This window comes from Seriola dumerili, unplaced genomic scaffold (assembly GCF_002260705.1).
Source record: "Seriola dumerili isolate Sdu_G_001 unplaced genomic scaffold, Sdu_1.0 BDQW01000450.1, whole genome shotgun sequence".
In the NCBI taxonomy this organism is placed as follows: Eukaryota; Metazoa; Chordata; class Actinopteri; order Carangiformes; family Carangidae; genus Seriola; species Seriola dumerili.
The window spans coordinates 586,772-607,685 of NW_019174705.1; the positions used below are offsets into that span (position 1 = coordinate 586,772).

The window sequence follows — 20,914 nt, forward strand, 5'->3', positions numbered from 1 at the left end:
TGAAATTTGTCATTACTGCTTCCCGGCTGTGATGTCAGTCGATTAATGACAGAGAGGAAGAGGGACATTCATCCCAAAATAACTCAGGAAAAGCAGACAATTTGAAAAAAGGCATAATGAGCCTGTAAGAGCAGAGACAGTGAGTTATGACTCTGTCACAGTCTGACTCATGTTGTCTCACAGGGAAATGCTTTTACGATCCACGACATGACATTTAAGTCCTTCTGTGACATAAAGTGGAGCCTCTGTTGACTTCACTTATAATGAAGAGACAACGTTCTTCACCAAGACTACATTAAAAAGGGTTTTAGAGAATTGACATGTGGATCCATTCACATAATCCAATTTGGATTATGAGCGAAACAAACAACCAGAAAAAAAACCTCCAGAAAAAACTGAATGAAACATCACAAACCCAATAGGTAAAGCATAGATTGAACAAAGAATGTTATTTGTACTTTTTTTTTTTATTTTGGCATTTCTTTGTTTTGCATTTATATTAAGCAAAGTGCATCTTATTTTCTTTTTCTCATCAACACATTGCACAATACATAAATAATGATGCATATAAAACGTCTTCATATTTACAATTAATAATATATTTATATATAACATAAAATACATTTTCGCTTCTTATTTTATTTAATTAAATCTTCGTCATTTATTAAACAAAGTCCGTCAGAATTTTATACTTTCTTCTTCTTTTAAAACTTTTTTTTTTCTCTCTTTGAACCTCTGGAACAAAAAAGGACAGTGGGTGTAGTCTGTTTGTGAGGGGGCAGAAGAGGCCAGGAGGGTGAAGAAGAGGAAGGCTGCTGCTATCGGGTGTTGAAGATGACTTCCAACCAGCACGGGCAGCTACTGATGAACTGTCTGGTGTAGCACTGTCCCCAGCCTTTCACAAAGCTTATCTGCACCGTGAAGCCTGTGCGAGGCTGCTGAGTGAACTCGTGGTCGTTCGGCCTCTGCAGGCTGCCGGCCTTGTCATAGTCAAAAGCTTTAATGGAGAAACCGGGGAACACCTTGTGCACCAGCAGCGTGCGCGAGTCCGGGTTGTCCAGTGTGGCCGACTTAATGAAGATGGGGTAGCAGCTGCGGTTGTAGACCCACACCCCGTCTGGCTCACGCGTCAGCTGGATGCCATAGCCGATCTTGGCCCGCACCATCTGCACCAGCTGGGACTTGTTGTCGGAGCAGAGCTGGCCCAGGCAGAAGCCGTTCCCCTGAGGTAGATCATAGAAGATGTCCAGAGAAGGCTCCTGGACTGAGTAGAGGCGCCCGACGCGTGTCTTCTCCTCCCAGTATGCCACCACGCACCAATGGGCCCGCTCTCCAGACTCCTGCAACGCCAGGGAATCTGAGGGAGGAAACAGAGAAAGAAGGAGATGGTTAGACCTTTGGGAAGGCACACAGGAACGACATGATGACACTGAAACATCAGACCATAAAGTAAAGAAAGAGAGTAGAGGGTGGGGATCAGTGCAAGAGGCAGTGATGAGGGACATCTGAGCAGAAATATCTTTCTAAACTATTATGAAATTACTCAAACATTGCTGCTTCTCTACAACTTCTTCCTTATCCTCGTTTTGGGAAATGGAGAATGTGCTTTAGTCGAGAGCCAAAGCTAAACCGTCATCCTCAATTTCTGCCATACAGGAAAACCATGTTGGAATTCCTGGACTTCAGACAAGAGAAGCAACTCAGAGACACTGGCAGGCAAGTGTCCACACGCAGTACAATATTTGTCTAGGCATTAAATGCTTATCTTCTGTCTGGCTCACTGTATTTTTGTAGCAGCGCGGCCAACAATGTACTGACGTCAACCGACCGTCCCGATCATCTCTCGACAGCAACATGCTTCACCCCGCTGGAGGAAATTAGAGACTATCTTTGAATTTGTGTCTCACAAAGTCGGGGCCGCAGTTACTGAGCAACAGCAACAAGACGAGGGACTTTCACATGGACACATAAACCATCCGCTGTCTACGGTCGAGCACATGGTGTTTAGCTGCTGAGCGAGGCAGGCCGTTAACTCTCAAACCCTGGTGTCTGAATCGTTGACAAGCTAGGCCTCTCCAGTCTAAAGTTTCCCCTGAGCGTAAAAGAAGTGTAGCATTGGCCATGCTCCAGTTTCCACCCCCCACCCCACCTCCTCCCTCTCCTGTCTCCCTTTAGTGTGCCTCCTGCGCCGTCCCACTCCCCCCTTCATATCTCTATTCCACAGAAATCTGGCTCCCAGCTACTCCCAGCTAGAAAAGTAGGAGCCAGTCAGGCGCAAGGGAAATAGAGGGAGACAGAGAGAGCGCGAGAGGAAAGAAAGAGGGGGCGGGGTGGGGAAGAGAAGGAATGCTTTTCACATATTTTGACTGTTACTTTTGCAACTTTGCTTCCTCTCCTGATTTTTAAGCGTCTCTTGTGCTTTTAAGGTCATCACCTAATTGCTGCAACTTCTATCAACTGCTCAGTAATCTTTCATACTTCCTCTTCTCTCTGTCTCAACACCCACCCACACACACACACACACACACACACACACACACACACACTCAAATCCAGCCTCGATGAAAGACACATTCAAGGGTTAAGAAAGCTTGAAGAGGGGAAATATATGTGAGGGAAAAAAAATGAACAGAGCCCCTCTCAGAGCCATTTCAGTTGCCCCCATCCTTCCCATCCGACCCCAACCTACACCCCCCCCCCAAGCCCCCCTCCTTTCCTCGTTTCATCCTGCGGTAGCTGTGAGTGTAACCGGTAATTTGGAAGGTCCCGTCTGAGACAAACTGCAACGTTAATGCGGCAGGATCTCTGTCAGCCCGAGCGGACTCACCGCGGCCTGTCATTAGCCTTCATTAGACGCAGGGAGAAGGAGGAAAAAAGGGAAGAAAAAGACAACACTGGGAGAAGAGAGACAGAAAGGGGGGGGGGGGGGGGTACTGAAAGCATGCCTTCCGTAAAACAAGAGGGGCTGTGTTCTTTGAAGTTGGTCAGAGCCGAGCCTCGGGGAGTTTATCGTAAATCCGTCCTCATGAGGTGCTGGGGGAAAACTAAGTACCCAGCTATCTACCCTCGACCAAATGCAGGGGGGAAAAAAAAGCATCTATGTGTGAGATTAGAGACAGAAAGCGTCTTTTTGTATCTCAGGCTGATGTCAAACAGAGTCCGATTCTGGCCGGGGCTTTGCTCTCAGGACTGCTTTACATGTACGTACAGAAACAGTCAGGGTTGATAAGAAGAGGCACGCGTTGGACTTTCTTAACAGCTGACAGAGGGCCTGCTGGTGGAGCTCACCTGTGGGGCCCTGTGTGTGTGTTTGTTATTGCTGAGAGAGACAGGGCCTGGCGTCAGAGGTCATTAGAGCGGCTGCCTGTCTGAGCCTGTCATTGCAGCCTGAAAACACCCTGCTATTCAGGACTACACTAACTGCCCCGCTTCCCCTCCCTCGCCGCCTCTCCTCTCTTCTCCTCCTCTCAGAACCTCTGACTGTGGGTAAGTGAGAACCACAGAGGAGGGAAAAGAGAGGGAAGGATAAAAGCAAAGGGTTGAGGAGAGACAGAAAAACAACAGAGGAACATATGATGGGCAGTAGAAAGGGTCAACTAGTAAAGCAGTGATGTTAGAAGTATTCAGACACTTCTCTCAAGTAAGAGTTGCAACACCACAGTGTAGAAATACTATGTTACAAGCGCCATCTTGCCAAAGACTCATGAGAAAAGGATGGTGACGAACAATAATCATCCAAGATAATCTGACTTTTAGTTCCTAGTAACAGTCAAGCTCCAGAAAACACTGGATCCTGCATTTACCCTCTTCTGCAAGACCCTCCCTGACAGGCAAATGTCAACGTCTTCCAAAATCCATTTCACACAGACTTTCTGTTGTACATTTAAAAGTCTCCAGGAGCATATATCTGATGACAACACTATGACATCATTAGGGGGTTATTTTCTCAGACTTCCTCCAGAGCCACAGAGGACATCATACGACTGGATGAGAAGTACTCCTCATGTAGGTGGACTGCCCCTTTAACATTAAGCTGTTTGAGGTGAAGCTAATTTTAACCAATTTCTGAATTTATAATGTAACTACAGCTGTAAATGAACAAAAGAGGAGTAAAAAAAATAGAGTATTTCAATCCGAGCGTGACAGCAGCTACCCTGAATTCTTCCCATTCCTCCGCGGTTGGATAAAAAAACTGACTGAAAACTAATCTGAGGGGGAGTCCATCGAGACAATGACAAAAATAAATCTATCTGCAGGATTCTGTCCAGCTCAGACTAACCTCACAGGTAAACAAAACCAAACTTTTTCTGTTCAGTACATCAGCAGAGAGACAGCGAGACAGGCAGACTCCACCATCTGCGGGGCGCAGCCCTGTGAAGAGTATGTTCACAGCTTGTCCTGACAGCAGATGAGCTTACACCTCATGAGTAATGCTGCCCAACACAGAACCACACACGCACATATAAACACACACACTAATGTGAGTGGCCCCGTATCAACACACCTTGTTCCAAGTGCAAGGCTCATTTAACTGAATTTTAATTTTTAACACATCGTGTGCTTGTGTGTGTCTCTGTATTTGCGTGTGAGGTGTCTGCTGCTTGAGCTCCTCATATTACAGTCTGACACTATTTCAGGTGCTTCTCGCATAGGTGTATGCGTGCGTGTCAGACAGTGTCGTCAGACTGTCTGCGCCGAGTCAGTCTGTCCTTGGAGCGGCGCTTTTCCATCAGCTCCGGCCACTGAACACTTAGAGAGCTGTCTGTAGTCTCTGTCTGTACATCTGTCTGTGTGTCTGTCTGCTTTCTGGATGTCTGCCTATCGAAGCATTAGTCCGTCTATCTGTCTGCCGCCCCACCTGCTCATCTGCTCTGCGGCCTTTCAGCCCATGTGTCTCAGGCTTCTCCTCACTGGAGATAAGCTGGCTAGCTGGCAGCCTGAGGCCATCTGTCAGCCCGGCCCTTTCTGCTCTGCTCTGCCTCTGTCAGTCGCCTGCTGCTGGTCTGTCCCATTCTGGCCTGTCCCATGGGGTCTACACATAACCCCCATCCGAGAAGGAGAGATAAAATGTTGATAGATCATTGCAGAGATACTGGAGCAGACTGGTGTGGAGTGCATCATGTGATGGTGGACGATAATAATGATAACAGGCTTTTTTTTTTTTTTTTTTGCAATGTAAGAAATTGCGAGAAGCAGCTGGCGAGAGCTAATGTGGATGTTAGCCATTAGCAACACTGTGCAAACAAAAACAGCATATTGCACCCACGTTTTTTAGACATTTAATGGATGATCAGATTATGGTCTGCGTGGAAGGGAGGGGGGCTCTTGCAACAAACCAGGCCACGCTTCAAAGAAATCCGTCAACGTAAATAAATGCGTGCAAACCATTTAAACCATAGCAAAAGGAGGGAATATTTGGCAAATAGACACACACACTGCTAGCTCCCCTGTGGATTTTTAATGGTCCTATGGTCTTTAAGAGTGGACGCCACGCTAGCTGAGACAATTGGACTTGGTTGAAGGGAGGAGGGACGGCTGAAAGGTGGGGGAGGGGCAATGAGAGACTGGGTGCTTCTCTCAGGGCCAGAAACGCAGTCTGGAAAGGTTAATCATTACCTCTGTCTGACTCCACACACACATACACACACACACACACACATACACACACACACACACCAGGTCGCTACTATTCTTAGAAGTCAACACAGTCACAGAGTAGCACGCCTACATGCTCATGAACACACACGCACACACACACACACACACAATTTTCAACCTTCAGGCCTGGACACAACACTATCAACATCAGTAAATAGTGAGTAGGCTCNTTCTTAGAAGTCAACACAGTCACAGAGTAGCACGCCTACACGCTCATGAACGGACACGCACACACACACACACACACACACACACACACACAATTTTCAACCTTCAGGCCTGGACACAACACTATCAACATCAGTAAATAGTGAGTAGGCTCCTGAGAACTGTCTTGTATCGATCCCTGAGAGCTCTCTCTCTCTCTCTCTCTCTCTCTCTCTCTCTCTCTCTCTGTGTGCCTCTCTCAGCTCAGACGTGTAATGACCCTGTCGTCAGACACACACAAGGCAGCTGAAGAGAGGAATGAGGAAGACGTGAAGGAAACAGCTCAAGGGGGGAAGGAAGGACTCTTCACGGTGCCTTATTTTCTAAGTCAACACCCTCTCTCGAGCCGGGGAAAGTCTATTCCAAAGGTCAAGGGTCACCCTGGAGGCATTCCTTTTGTTCCCTCTGCCATGCCGTATATACTCAACCTCCTGAGTATGTGTGTGATTGTGACTGTAATGAAAGCCTGTGCATTTCTTACAAAAACATTTGGTCTCATTGATATTTTGAGTCAATGCAAGTTAGAGTCCTCAACAGCGGGTTTATTGTCTTCGCTTCACTGTCATTTGCGGCAAGAAATTCAATGACAGGCGACCCCTTCAGAAAGAAAAGGTTAGCCAGTGAAGACAGAGGAACTGTCCTTGTCTCACATCAATACAACTCCACAGCCTTGCAAATTTAAGCCAAGTTTATGCTAGTAGCGGCTAGTGTAGCCTCGAGCTGCTAGCTTCAAGCAGAGATGAGGAGTGGGCTACAGAGGTCTGGTTACCTCACTTTCTAACTTAAAAAAAGAAAGAAGAAAAAAATGATTTTTTTTCTTATCTTCAGCCCCAACTGACATTGCCTCAAGTAATGTTCATGCACCTCCCTCTGGGGCCACAAAAGGTTTTATGCAACTTTTTTCACATATGCAGTAGTATGTGAACCTGTAAACAGACTTTGATGCGTAAAATCGGTGCAGTTTCCCTTTAAGTTCGGTCACAAGGCAGAAAACAGTTTTCATTCATTTTATGAAGCAGCAAATGTGTGCTGGCTGTGCCTGATTTTCCCTATTAAAATACAACTTTTGCAAGACAACTAGTTTGAAGAGGAAATGACATATCGTTCAGCAACAGTAGATAAATAAACAGACAGATTGATGGTAGTGGGTTTAGTAGGTGACACAGGAAGTGCCTCTTTAGAATGGCACAGTATATAAGAAGATGTTAAGTCCTTCTTCCATTTCAAGAAACCCAAATAAGCCCTGATGGCAGGAAAACCACACAGGGGAGTGGCACGGTTTCGCTATCTACAGATCTGACTCCTTGCAGAAACACAGATAGAGAGAATGAGTTGCAGACACGCCATCTCTAACATGAACCATCCGGCCACGACTGGGAGAAGATAAGGAGGAGAAATGGCGCATGTTTTCCTAATGTGTCCATCTACAGTATAATTTTCTCTGAGTGGAAGTTTCTGCTATAATTACACGATCCACATGTCTCGATGTCCCTCAGGAATGGTGTTTTTCCTCAGTCGGAGATAAAATGGAAGAAGGTATCATAATTAATTGGGGGTGAATCTTCCATTTGCATCCTTCTCATCACAAAACTTTTTGGACATTTTGTATCCCTGTAGCACCTCCCTCCTTCTCCTGCAGAGTTATTATTCAAACACTTCATCGTGCTGACCCCCGCACACACACCATCCGCTGCAGCCCAGATTTCCCAAGGTGACAGGACAAATAAACACTAGCTAGTTGGATACAGGGTGCCAGGCAGGCCATAATGATGTCATCAGCTCACTTTTGCAAACACACAAGTCAGAAGATCACCCGCAGGTTCTGCATCTCAAAGCCACGCACACACACACACACACACAGTGCTATGGGCAGATGGACAGACAAGTGAAACAATCGCCCACATTGTTGTGGCACTGAGACACCGTGGGAACTAAATAATACAGGCACCGCAAACAGACAGGGAGACAACCAGCAGAGCCAGTTGTGTGCGGTCTCAGCCTTTGTTGTGTTGTTCCTCTGTTATTAATAATTATTATCCTCTAGATGTCCGTGAATGCATGTGTGTGTGTGTGTGTGTGTGTGTGTGTGTGTGTGTGTGTGTGTGTGTGTGTGGTTATGCCAGCGCTGTGGTCTGTGATAGAGATGTACCTAGTGACAGGGCTGAGATAAAAAGACACACGCACACCCCTCATACACAAAAGACAAAGTGACTACATGAATGAGCAGGCAGGAGGGTGGAGACAGCAGCCATGTGTGTCACACTAGAAATCTGACACACACACACACCCACACACATACACACACACACCCACCCACACACACACACACAGGTTTACAGGAATGTGTCTCCACTTATTTCCATTTTCATCTTTATCCTGCTGAAGAGGGGTGGGGGTGTGTGGGATGTGTGGGGTTCTCCCTCCCTTCCTCGTTCGCCTTCGCACACACACACACACACACACACACACACACACACACACACACACACACTCTCTTTCTCTCTTTTATATCTTCATACATTGAGGTAATGTCAAAATCCACTTCCACAGAGTGACTGCAAACCAAAACAATGTTCATCTTGTTCTGGGCTTCCCTCCAGCTCTGGCTCGGTGCCAAATCTGCATAGCCCACCTTCCAATCAACGGGCTATGCTAAGGTAGGCAAATGTTTTCAACTGTAAATGTTATCTTGATGCTACGCTAAGAACAAGACGGCATTAAGCATCTGAATCCGAGAAAAATCTTCAGAAAAACCATGCAAGCTAGGCACGCTTTCCCCTATCCTCTCCTCTCTTTTTCCCTCTCTCCATCCTCCACTGTCTCCACGTGCTGTTTTTTCGATTTGTGCAGCATAATGACACAGGGTGGGGAACAGAGGACGGCCAAAACCAAAATTAAGTCCCTTGCCAAGAGGCGGCTTGGCTGCCGCGCAAGGAGAGGAAGTGGGGAGTAATGAGAGATCCTGGCCCGGCACGGAGCGGCCCGGCTCTGCTCTGCTCAACTCGCTGGCTAACACGCAGCCTCCAAATTACAGAGAACAGAGCAGAGCTGCCGGCCATCTCTCCCTCCACCCAAAGCCGCCATCTTCTCTCCCTCTTCATTTTTTCCTCTTACTATTCAAGCAAGGGAAAAAAAAATAACAAAAAGAAAATCAAGATTCAACCAAAATAGAGACAGTTTTATGGTGTTCGTTTTCTCTTAAGAACATCTCCGCAGCGCGTCACCTGGCTGTAACAGTCGATATATACATTTATATCCGCCTAGAAGTACAACAAATGTTCAGTTTCTTTCTCTCTTTCTTGTTTTACTCCCTCCCTTCTTTCTGGTTGGTGCACTCCAGTGTTTGTTTTCCGTCAAGATGAGGCCTCGGCAGCCTCCCTGTCCGCTCGCCTTTTCCTCAAAGACATGAGGTCATATCCTGCGCAGCCCTTTCCTTTCCCTGCTAACCCAAACAAGGCAGGAATGCCGAGAGAGAAAGAGGGAGAGAGAGAGAGAGAGAGAGAGAGAGAGAGAGAGAGAGAGAGACTGAGAGTGCTCTGTTCTGAGATGAGCTGTAGACTGCTTTCCAAAAAAAAAAAAAAAATCTAAGATAGTGTCTTAGGTATTACATTGGTAATAAACAAATTCAAAACAACAGACAGGCCTTTTCTCTCACTGGGCTTGGACCAAAAATGGGCTGTTTCTGCGAGGCCATTCCATATGACAGCAGAACTAGCTTGATTTAATGAAGCGAGATGCCAGGACTAAATTTAATCTCTGTCAGAGCCCCTGATGAAGGTTATACCTCCAGCCGATTCACTGGATGACTAATTGACTGACTGATGGGCTGGCCGACTGTCTGTCGAGTGAGGTGACTGGCTGGTGGTATAAGAATACAACTCAGCCTAAATTTAACCTGCAGTGGGAGGAAGCGCCTGTGTGACAGTCGGCCGTGCGCCAGGGCTCGCACCAGGTCACTCTATCTGTGTGTATGTATTGGCGTGTGTGTGTGTGTGTGTGTGTGTGTGTGTGTGTGGGTGTCACCACTGCCCGAATGGATCCTCTTACACACAGGCACTCCGGGTCAGTCCCTGATGGCACCAGCAGGCATGCCACCAACACACACGCGTACGCACACACACATCAATGCTACACATCCAATAAGAGCATGGCACAAAGAGACGTCTATAACTCACCTCTTAAGAAGAGTTAATGCATATATGTAACACACTAAAGCTGGGCATTGATCCTCAGTGCTTCCTTTGACTAAATCTGTCCAAATGACCCAATATCAAAACTATGAAGAGCAGAAAACTGGCATGGAACGTCTGGTCAGGTTCATAATCCTGTTTACTTGCTCTTTGATCAGGTAGTTCCAGCTCAGATCAGAATTTGGCCAATTTTAAATAATGGAAAGTTTTTGTACAGCTGCTTGTATTTAGACAACATTCGAGAACATTTGGATTCTTTTTTTTTTTTTTTTAATAAATGTAAATTTGTCAAACTATTGTTTCAGTATCAGGACCAGGTATCGTTACCTGAGCTGCTCATATACTTGACGACTTAAGGATATCGTCACTAACAAGTTTAAATATTACTTAACACAGATTCCCAACCGACAAATCCAGCGTCCTCCTAACCCCGACCTGAGCTCCCATTTCCAAATCTCTCTCTTGATCTCTCTCTTCATTTCCTGGGTGAACCTAAACCCCTGAGCTAAGCCCTCACCCCAGCTCAAACCGAGATCAGAACCCCGACACCCAGCTCCAGGCCTCCAGCCATCGACCCTCCTCTCCTCTCCAATGCTCTCTGCTCCGCTCTGTTCCAAGCTGATGACGTGAGCCAGCGAGAGGAGCTTTGGAGCTGGTAGCCTGGCAGGCAGCCTAGTTTGCATTTGCGCTTGTCGCTGTCGCAGCTCACTTAACTCCTTCCAGCCTGGATGGCCTCAGCTTTCCGAGATGGAGAGAAGGATGTTTTCTTTAACCTCATCTCATCAGCTCTGTCTGAACTATGTTTTCTAGATGAAAGGGGATTTTCTTCTGGGTGCCTTTTTGCTCTTGCTAAGGTCTGACTCCAAAGCAGGGCCTCAGCTGCTCTACCAATACACTTTTTCTGAAAGTCGACAAGCACTGAATTATTCCACTATAATGCAAAAAGACCTAACAGTGTAACTCTCGCTGACTGCAAGTCTTTGCCACCCTCCTTCCCTCAACGCCACCCTCCTCTCTCTTCCTTCTTCCTCTCTGTAAATATGTCTGGAGAAGAACATAAAAAGGGCAGAGTGAGTGAATTAGAAGGTCAGCGGCGGGCCTCTGGGAGAGCCATGTTTCTTTTGTCAGGGCCCCAGAGGGAGGGAGCAAAGGAGGGAAGCAGGGAGGGAGGGATTGTGAGGAAGGGGAAAGGAGGAATCAAGCCACTTTTTTTTTCCTTGGCTTGCCAGGGAAATCATGAGGGCAGAGCGCTTCAGCCATCCCGCCCCGGCCTTTCTACCTCTACTGCTTTTACAGAGGGGGCCCATTCACTGGAGCGCTGGCCGGCGCTGCCATGTCATCCTCGCCAGGAAGGAAAACAGGGGAGGAGGAGGAGGAGGAGGAGGAGGGGCAGCATGTACGCTTAACTGAGGGAGGGAAGGAGTAAGGGAGGGAGCATGGGGGCGCCTGTTAAGACACGAGTTCTTGGGTTTCACAGTTTGAACTGGGTCTAAAATGTGTCTTTACTTAATGCACACAGGGAGGACTTTAATGTCCATCTGGGGGTCTGGAGGAGGAGGAGGAGGAGAGGAGAGGTTGATTTTTGGTTCCTCTGTTCTCTTTAGCACTGCTCCAATCTCTTCTCCCATCTAAGGACACACACACACACACACACACACACACACACACACACACACATACATACATAACCCCTCCATCCCCCTACCACCAAACAAAGGAGGGGGAAAAATGGGCAGTGAACACCAACTGACATAAAACAGGCTTTAAAGGCCCAGTAATGAGAACCATCTGAGGCAAAGGAAAGCACAGAACAGCACCAAGCAATCTCAGGCAGTGGAGAGCAAACTCTCGCACTCGCGGACACCATCTTGCTCTGTAGCCTGCGGACAGGGTGCTGGGTAAGGAAGGCAACGCTGCCAAAGGGGATTATGGGAGAAAAGCTGAGGAAGCCCGAAACACGTCCTGCATGAGAGATGGAAGAAAGAAAGGCGCCTGTGTCTCGTTCTTATCCACACAGAGAGCCCAGAGGAGAGTTAACTGTCTACAAAGACGTCCCCTGTACGCACAAACACACCCAAACAAACACTCGCATGTCAGTTGAAGCCGCTTTTCCTCCCCACAATACCGCACGCACAGAGCATATTCTTCTCCAAACAACGGTTGAGCATGTTTGTCTTCCATTACAACATAACACGGAAAGGGATGAGAGGGAATCGGGAGAGGAAGAGGAGAAGAGAGGAGCGTTGTTCAAAGAGCCAGGAGGGAGGAATTTATGTGAATGTGGGAGAAATACACCACCCTCCTTCACTGGCTTTTTTTATTACAGAGGGGAAGCAGGGGCCCCCACAATCACTGCCTCATCACAAGTACGGAGGGGAGATGGGTGTGCATATTGGGAGGAATGCACAGGACAAGGAAAAGAAAACAGAAGAGGAAAATAATATGGCTGGCAAAGGAGATGAACAGTAGACAATTGGTTGTTTAAATAGGAAGTGTATTGGTAGGGATATTTACCTGAAAGCCCCACAGGGGCCGAGTATGTCGTTCCCCCAGTATCACTGGATGAAGGTCCAGAGTCTGGAGAATCTAATGGAGAGAGAGAGCGAGGGAGAGTTTGAATTAGTACTGTGTCTGTGTGTCTGTGTGTGTGTTCCTGTGTGCGAATGCCTGTGTGTGTGTGAGGAGAGAAGGCAAAGCAGCAGCTGTGAGGCCGTCAATCACTCCAGTGAAATCAATGCCTAATGAAGACGCTGACGACGAAGCTCACACACACATACACACACACACACACACACACAAAGATACACACACACAGAAGACTTACAGCGGAGAGTTTCTTACACCCCTGATAATCCCCCATAATCCACTGCTTCAGGAGGAACGTTAGCCCCACATCTCTGCACAGACGAGCTGCTGATCTGGAAAGAGCTGTATTCTCTTTGCTAATGACTGAGGCGAGAGTTTGGGCTGGACACTGATCCCTGCTCAATAACCAAACACAAATCAAATACTTGAAGACTGTAAGTGCAACACTTTGTGTTCTGGGTGTCCTTTAATGGCCATTCAAATTCAACTCTGTGAGAAAGAGCTGAAAAATACACGTAAAATTTGATGCTTATAAGCCACATCAGAAATCTGAGCCTCCATACCAACAGCCAAGGTGTATCAGAAATCATTGTACCTCGAAAAAAAGTTAAATATGTGTCTGTGTGTGTGTGACTGCCTTGGAATTCAAAATTTCAGCAGGAGACACACCATGCTAGCAAAAACAATGAGGCACACAGAGCTTTGAAACGGCCTTGAAAGCAGCTCACCATAGATTTTCTTAACGGCGCACTAGCAGGCAAACAAGAGAGAAAAACTAGTCATTCTCTCTCGCTCTCTCTTTGCATTTGAATACTTAACTCCCACTAAGACTTGTAATGTCGACTAGTTTCAACATGACACCTGAATGGGGCTTTAACAAAACGGAGTGGAGCAACACGGCGCTGGGAGAAGGCTAGCTCTGCTGCAGAGCTGCTGCTGCTGGAAGCTTGGTATTCACTAATGATACATTCCTTTTGCCGCACGTCAACGCTTCCCTACACCTAGCATCCATTGAACCACAGTGTGTGGTGGTGGTCACCTCCTCTCCGACTGGATTATGACTCTAAAGTGCAGTTTGTCTGGTGGTTATATTGTAAAAGGAACATACACATAACTGTTTCACTGCATTCAACCCTAAAAAATGCTGAAGAAACTGAAGAAATAAAAGATGATTCCCGCCACACAGCATGCAGGGGTTCAGAAATCCACATATGCTGAGGAGGAGGAGGAGGAGGAGGAGGAGGAGGAGGAGGAGGAGGGTGGTGCTTCTGTTGAATACTTCCTCTCTCTAGCAAACAGATCGTCTCATTGGCCTCCTGTTTGACCGAGCATAGCTGCAGGAGCAATGAAGTAATTAAGAAACAGCGACCAGAGCGGTTTCACTGCGAGTCCTACTCCCCGCCACCCTGCCCCGTCCGGACGCGGCCCGTGCTGCTGTGGTCGCAGTAACGAGATGCACGGGCATAGCCCAGCCTGCCTCGCTTTCATTGGTTGCCAGCAGCCTTGCCCTGGTCTCCCGGGCAACAGTTCACAGCTGACCACAGGGCTGAGGGGGCATCAGAGAGAAAGAGCTAAACAGTGTGTGATTTATATTCCCCACAGCTGAAACAAGGTAGCGTTTTACGTCTGGGCTGCTTTCATATTGACCGCTGCTGCTGGAGCGGACAGGCACCCTGACACATATAACCCCACTTCCTGCTCACTGGAGTCATAAATCCATCATCATAAAATACATCGCTCTTCCGCTTCATGCAGATTTTTACAGCGTTTAATTGCCGTCTAAAAGTTAACTATGCAGATTTTCTGAATGTCATGATGATTTAACACAGCCCTATACAAAGCAAATGCAAAGAATGGTATAGAAAATTGGAATAGCTTGCAGTAATGGGAAGGAGTTGATGACTGACAGCTCCCTGAGGCAGTGGGGAAAAACCCCTGTCTTTCTGCATGATAAGCTCATCTGCCTTCTGTGCATGTGAGTGTGCGTGTGTGCGTGTGTGTGTGTGTGTACCCTCCAGCCTGCTCCATTGTCCTGGTAATATATGTTGTCTTTCACCCCCATTGGCCAATACAGACAGACAGACAGACGGACTCTTTGATTAACCACAACTGCAGCTGCACTGACTGAATGCAACCAAACAAGGAAATAGTTTGACAGGTGAGGCCGAGACTGTTGCACTGTTTCACTTGAATTATGAAAAACATGATTTTAAAGAAAGACATATTCACAAAACATATGAAACCCTCTACTTAAGAAAGACAAGCGACCTGATGATATTTTCCTTGTCTTGTACTGTTCTTGTTGCCAACGTTTAATTCCGCCACACGGTCACGCCAATGTAAGTTTTTTTTTTTCTTTTTTTTTTCAGTTTGCTCTGAATAGGGAAACAGGGCAGTAACACGGGTTGAATAATCACTTCCGCTGTCTGCATCCAACTTGCATTTCCTATTTACCTTCTTGTTTCCTTTCATCACAGGAAAGTCTCCAAATGAACCCGCTAGCTCTGAGACGGACGTCACAGCAGCAGATCGGATCAGGTCGAGTCAAGTATAAAGAAGATTTCACTCAACAATTTTTTGGATCAATGTTTGCTCCCATTTAAGGTTTTGGAAATGCTTTTCAGGTAAAACAATATCGCGAAAGCCTGGTAAATACAGATGACAAAGACGGGGGGGGGGCTCTTTGAAGAACCACAGCTGCAGCTGCAATGACTTCCTATTGTTTCCACTCACTGAAAGCCACTTTCTCCTTCTCCTGACTAACTAGGTGGCTGGTGGGCCGACTGGTCATTGTTTAACTGTGAGCTTTTCCTGCACTGACAGACTGCCAGACAGGGGTAAATGAGCAACTACGTGAGGGAGAGAGATTCAGAAAATTTAAAAACAGAGGCGTTGACAGTCCCACAGTTGGTCTACGCATTTATATCTTTGTCACCATTTCTGTGACATGAAAAGAAGCTGTTGCACAGAGTAAAAAGGAACTCATCTCCTCCTCTTCCTCCCCAGTCTCGCACTATTCTGGGTATAGCCTGAAATTTAACACACTTCAAAACCGACTTAATAGGCGATGACATAACCCGATGCCACTTTCTGGCACCAGGGAATAGGATGACAACCACAGCAGCATGTGGAGTCTGGCACAGGTGGAGGGAGAAAACAATTAAACTAAACCAAAGCTTGTTACGAAAAAGAAGAAAAAAAAAAACAATTGGAAGATCGTACGCAAATGCCCCCCCTTAGTCCCTAAAACAAAACACATCCAAACAGAGATGTGGGACTGTGACACACAGACACGCACACACATGCACACACGCGAACACACATGCACACACACACACACACAAGCCCTCAACCTTAATCATTTGATTAATTCAGCTGATAAAGGCTGGCTGGCTCCAGAGACGCCGCTGTCTGTCTGTTTCTCTCCCTGTGATTCACAATAGATAGATGGACACACAAACAAACACACACACACACAAGTTCCTCTCAGACACACACACAATGTGCCACTGGTGACGTGCCAGTCAGTCTATAGCTGGTATCTCAACTTTGTGCTGCTTTGCCCTGGCTGCCAGCCATGCTAGAACTGCCCAGCCAGCCAGGCGTGCCACTCCACTGCTATCATAAATCACAACATAACATAAACAAACTTCCTACACACACACACACACACACACACACACACACGCACACGCACACACACACACACACACAATTGCACTGCAGGGGTAGTGTGTAAGACTATATGCAATATAATTTCAGACATATCAGACAACACATAAGCATTCATGAATACAAGATGGCTTTTTAGATGTGTAGAAAATAGTGGTTCAGTCTAAAATATACATATGTATGTGTGTATTTATATATGTAGATTGAGCTCACCTGGTGGTTTAAGATAGTCCATGGGATAGCGCGAATATGGAGGAGGAGGAGACTCTGCATGTGGGGAAAAAAGAGAAGCAGAGCATAAGGAAAAACAAGGGAGAGATCTAAACTTTATGATAAGAGTTGTCATTCTTCAGGGAAAAGGGGTTTGTTTCTGTCAGCTCAGCCTGGAGAGGCAGGCGGTGAGGCCGGCCGGGCGGCTATTGCCTTTCATTGGCAGGCAGATAAACAGGGGGCCGCCTGGCGCCAGGAGGGCCACTATCAGCGTCTAGGACAAACTGAGATACGGGCCTCTTTTGGCCCAGGACGCCAAGCAAGCACACACACACACAAGCTCTGGAAACTTCAGCGTGGAAAGACTGTAAAGCCCTGGCTGAGTCGCTTTGCACTTTGGAAATGCCAATTGTGAAATGTTGAAATGCCAGAAAGGCTGTTTGTTTGAAAAGCGGGGCTTTGATGAAGTTGAAAATATCCTCATTTAAGATGGAACAAACAACTCATAAGTGCTTTGGCACCTTTTAAAGCGCCAAAAAAAAACAACAACATGTTGTTAAGGTTGGGTCGCAGCCTAATTAACCGATCTCTATTAAGAAATCAACACATGTAACATTTAAAAACACACTCACAATTATAGGAGAAAAAAACTAAACTGGAGGACATTTAGTGGAGGGGGAACCTGTGATGTAACTATTTTAATGTAACTTGCCAAATTAAAATCTAATGACACAACAGTGCCGAAAAGATGAAGAGGACCACTTGGCACGCTTTCCACTTCGGTCAAGTTTGACCTTATGGAAACTCAAGACAACTGTGCCAAGAGAGGTGATGTCATTTGAATTAGGCTAATTAGTCCTTTAAGAGCCAATTCTTTGACATAATGTCACGGTGTCTGAATTTGTACTTGATTCAAAATGAGGCCCGACCACCAGAGGATTAAACGCAATTTCAGAACTTTTGTTGTGAAGATGAGGTTATTAAAATAATCCAGCTCACCGAGTTCACAAAGCCTGCTCATGTGGTGCGGGTTGCAGCAAACGAGCTCTGGGTTGATTTTCCCGTAGGATTCACAGCAAGACAGCCTCTTCAGCTCCGAGGAATGCCTGAGGTCCGGCCACCTGAACACTTTGTAGAGCAGCATGGGGAGAGAGTAAGACTGTTGACCCACTTTGGCGTCCACTTTGCTGGGCAGGAGCAAGCAGGGGCTTCGGGCACCCCCCTTGGACTCCACCGCCTGCAAAAGCACCTCTAATTGTTTCTCTTTGATCTTTTTCAGTATCGAGTGGGTCAACGCCTTCAATTCAGCCTCCGACCCGGCGTTGGACTTGGCCACCTTTGTCGTTTTGCCCATGCAGCAGCCCCCGGAGCCATGCGTCCCTCCTCTATCCGCCTCCCCGTCGCCCTCCACGGGCGCACGGCTCCTCCAGAGTCGCCGGACGAGCCCCGATCGTTTGGTCCTAAACATGCGGGACGAAAAGAGGGTTCCCCGGCTAAAAAACGAGCATGGTGTCCGCAAATCATGAAGATTCCGGGATCCGAGTCCAGGCAATGACAAGCAGCCTGAGAAAATACGGTGGAAAAACTGGGAGCTGGATAAGCAGAGGAAGTCTGTAGCATACGCCAGTCTCTTTTGCCTTCTCCTGCAGACTAGATCACCGAAAAGCAGTCGAGGTTCACGGGACAGTCAGCTTTTCCTCTGGGGATAAATAACCATCACCCCCGGGCGTTTAAGACTAGGCTATAAAACTGAGTCTAGCAGCCTGTACACCTCTATAGCGGCAGGGGAAATGTGCTACAACAGAAGCATGTAGCCTCAGTGTGTTACAATTATTCACTTGGTGATGTGCAGCCTAGCGCACATCTGAACTGACCCCTTTTAAAACGATTTTCAGCTAATAAACAGTCAAAACATCTTTGTGAGCGCATTAGCTGTAGTGGAAACGAGACAAACTGGGGCCTAATTAAGCCTAAACGCGATCACAATTATCCCATGAAAACCGAAGCTCGCCGCTGTGTCTTCAAGAGCATTAATCCACAAAATCCTTGATCCGACTGCACAGAGTAGGGCTCTCTCCACCAGGCTAGCGGAGCTTCTTTTTTTTTTTTTTTTATCCGTTATCGTCTAAATATGCCACTCGTCTGCAGAGGATGTGGTCTGCTGGCAGGAATGAGTCTCGTCCAAAGAGCCAGGGATCAAATCCAGGACCGAATCTCTAACCCGAGTTGAGTTGCGTTTGAAAAGCCAGAGAGAAAGCGAGAGAGACCCTCGGGTTACACGTCCACGCACTGAAGCCTTGTAACCTATTTTAGTTGGCGAATCCCTCAAAATAAAATAATCCAACCTCGTATCTCGCACGAAGTTTCCGCGTCTGAGTGTGGAAGAAAGCGAGCCGACGAGTGATTTCGAGGGGGGTTAGAAGGCTCTCTGTCTGTAAATGAGGCGGATGGTTTGGGTGCCCTTGCTCCGTCTCCAGTCTCCAGTGCGCATTGACGCGCCCGGTCACGTGTGTGTCTAGACACCCTGTCGCTTAAAAGAAATGTGATTGTGTTGCGCAAACAACAGATCAAGCAGAGCCCACGGCGCACACACACACACACACACACACACAGGCACGCACACACGTATACGCACACACACATACACACACAAAAAGAAGTAGAAAAGTTAAAATTTTCCCAGAAAAAGTTGACAAAGTGTAAAGTTGAGAATGGGAGCAGGGGAGTTGTGAAACTATGGCAGTGAGGCCAAAAGATACAAACTCTCGATGAAAGTCATTTCTGTTACACTTTTGAATGTTAAATAAATGGCAAACGTGATGAATAAAAATTAGTTTAGGCAATTTGTTTGTCTTATTAAATCATCTTTTCCCCACTCATTCACCTCATTCAGTGAGCTTTAATGGCATGACAATTAAGAAAAAAGAGGCAAAAACCTAAATATTTGCAACTTTTGTCTTTATCCCTCAGTTGCCTGATGTGTTTGATGAGTGTTTTATTAGCAGTCTATTCATATTAAGTAGACATGTATGTTAGAGGTGTGTATTAACGGAGCTGGAAATCAGTCAAACTGATGTTGTGCTTTCAATTTTCCGCTCAAAATCTCAAACATCTTTGTTATTGTCATGTTAATCGCCCAGAGTAGTTTTGCTTGTTTTAATACGATGGGCTTTTTGCCCTGTGTGCAGCCTTTTAGGCCCCTATTCACCCCTGCAAACCAAATGGCTGTTCTGGTTTTAACTGTAGGCCTACTCGAAAGGGATTATGGTTACAGGACTGTAGATAAGGTCATCTCCTGCAAGCGAATCAGTCCAGAGAGAGCACTTGTGTTTGAACTGAAGTGAAATTGTACCTGCAAGACCGAACTTAGGGAAAAGAACCCGAATCTCAGCATGTCCGAAACAGGGATGGGAGCGCGCTGCTGCCGCCCTCTGGACGTTTAGCTTTCAGGTGGGACACACACACACACACACACACACACACACACACACACACACACACACACACACACAGTTTGTCTGTCTTAATTATCAACACAACAGTTTCCACCCAGTATTTATCCAGTAGAACCTTTCCAGTAGCCGAGGATCAATTTCCTTTCTTGCCGACAGTAGTTGTGTAACAGCATGTGGCCATTTTATTATTGTTTTTGCTAAATCTATATTTATTGTGATTGGTACAAGGGTTTGTTTTGAGCTATTGACAATATCACATGCAGTCTAAGAGACAAAGGCATAAAGACATTTAAGTGAGGCAGCTTAGTCTGCTATTTCTTTTTTATAGTTATACATGGCCTAAAACTATAATAAAAAAAAGGGGCAATGAAAATGTTTTGACAACACTGGCCGAGCTGTTGTCAGATTCAATTTATTAGCACTGATGTATACTGAATTGTAAGACCCAAACCAGAACCGTATGAAAGACACCAAACTGTGCAGAAATAATATAATTTTAAACAACAGAAGCATCTGTGGCTGCAGCCTCTCAGACCTCAGACACTCCCAGCGTCCTTCAGTCACTCTGTGCTGCATTAGCATGAATGCGGGATAAATAAGCATTTTTGTGAAATGTATGTGCGTGTCTCCTCAGTGTTCCCCAGACAGACAGTATCCAGGGGAGGAGGTGCAGGCAGCAGTATGTTAATGTGCCGGTGAGCCAGTGTCGCTGCAGGGCAGGAGGAGGGGTGGGTGGCTGATGATGAGATGTGAGGGGGTCGGAGGACGGAGGGGAGGGTGTGTGTGTGTGTGTGTGTGTGTGTTTGTGTGTGTCTGTATGGGGGTAGTCAATAGCTCATCCCCGCATTGTCCCAGGATCCCCCACTGGCGCCGAGCAAGAGCGCAACGCAAGAGCCCAAACGGTGCAGGGGACTGCGCCGCTTTTAAGGTAGTCTG

The 20,914-nt window shown here is 46.7% G+C and overlaps 1 protein-coding gene across 1 annotated transcript; it reads right to left on the reverse strand.

Moving 5' to 3' along the window:
• Positions 1-680: 680 nt before the first annotated feature.
• smad7 (SMAD family member 7) lies at positions 681-19,008 on the reverse strand. The gene is made up of 4 exons (XM_022762886.1): positions 17,523-19,008; positions 16,527-16,580; positions 12,570-12,641; positions 681-1,357 (listed from the first exon to the last, which is right to left on the reverse strand). Exons 1-4 carry the CDS (start codon positions 17,989-17,991, stop codon positions 819-821), a joined length of 1,134 nt encoding a protein of 377 aa, XP_022618607.1. The 5' UTR covers positions 17,992-19,008; the 3' UTR covers positions 681-818.
• Positions 19,009-20,914: the final 1,906 nt, after the last annotated feature.

What these genes read in the sequence shown, in the direction of transcription:
- smad7 (XM_022762886.1), bottom strand. Translation starts at nt 17,991, where the DNA reads ATGTTTAGGACCAAACGATCGGGGCTCGTCCGGCGACTCTGGAGGAGC. An exon ending in GAGCAGGCTTTGTGAACTCG is followed by an intron (nt 16,581 to 17,522) that starts GTGAGCTGGATT and finishes CCCCACATGCAG; the next exon opens with AGTCTCCTCCTCCTCCATAT. An exon ending in GGCCCCTGTGGGGCTTTCAG is followed by an intron (nt 1,358 to 12,569) that starts GTAAATATCCCT and finishes TTCCTCCCTCAG; the next exon opens with ATTCCCTGGCGTTGCAGGAG.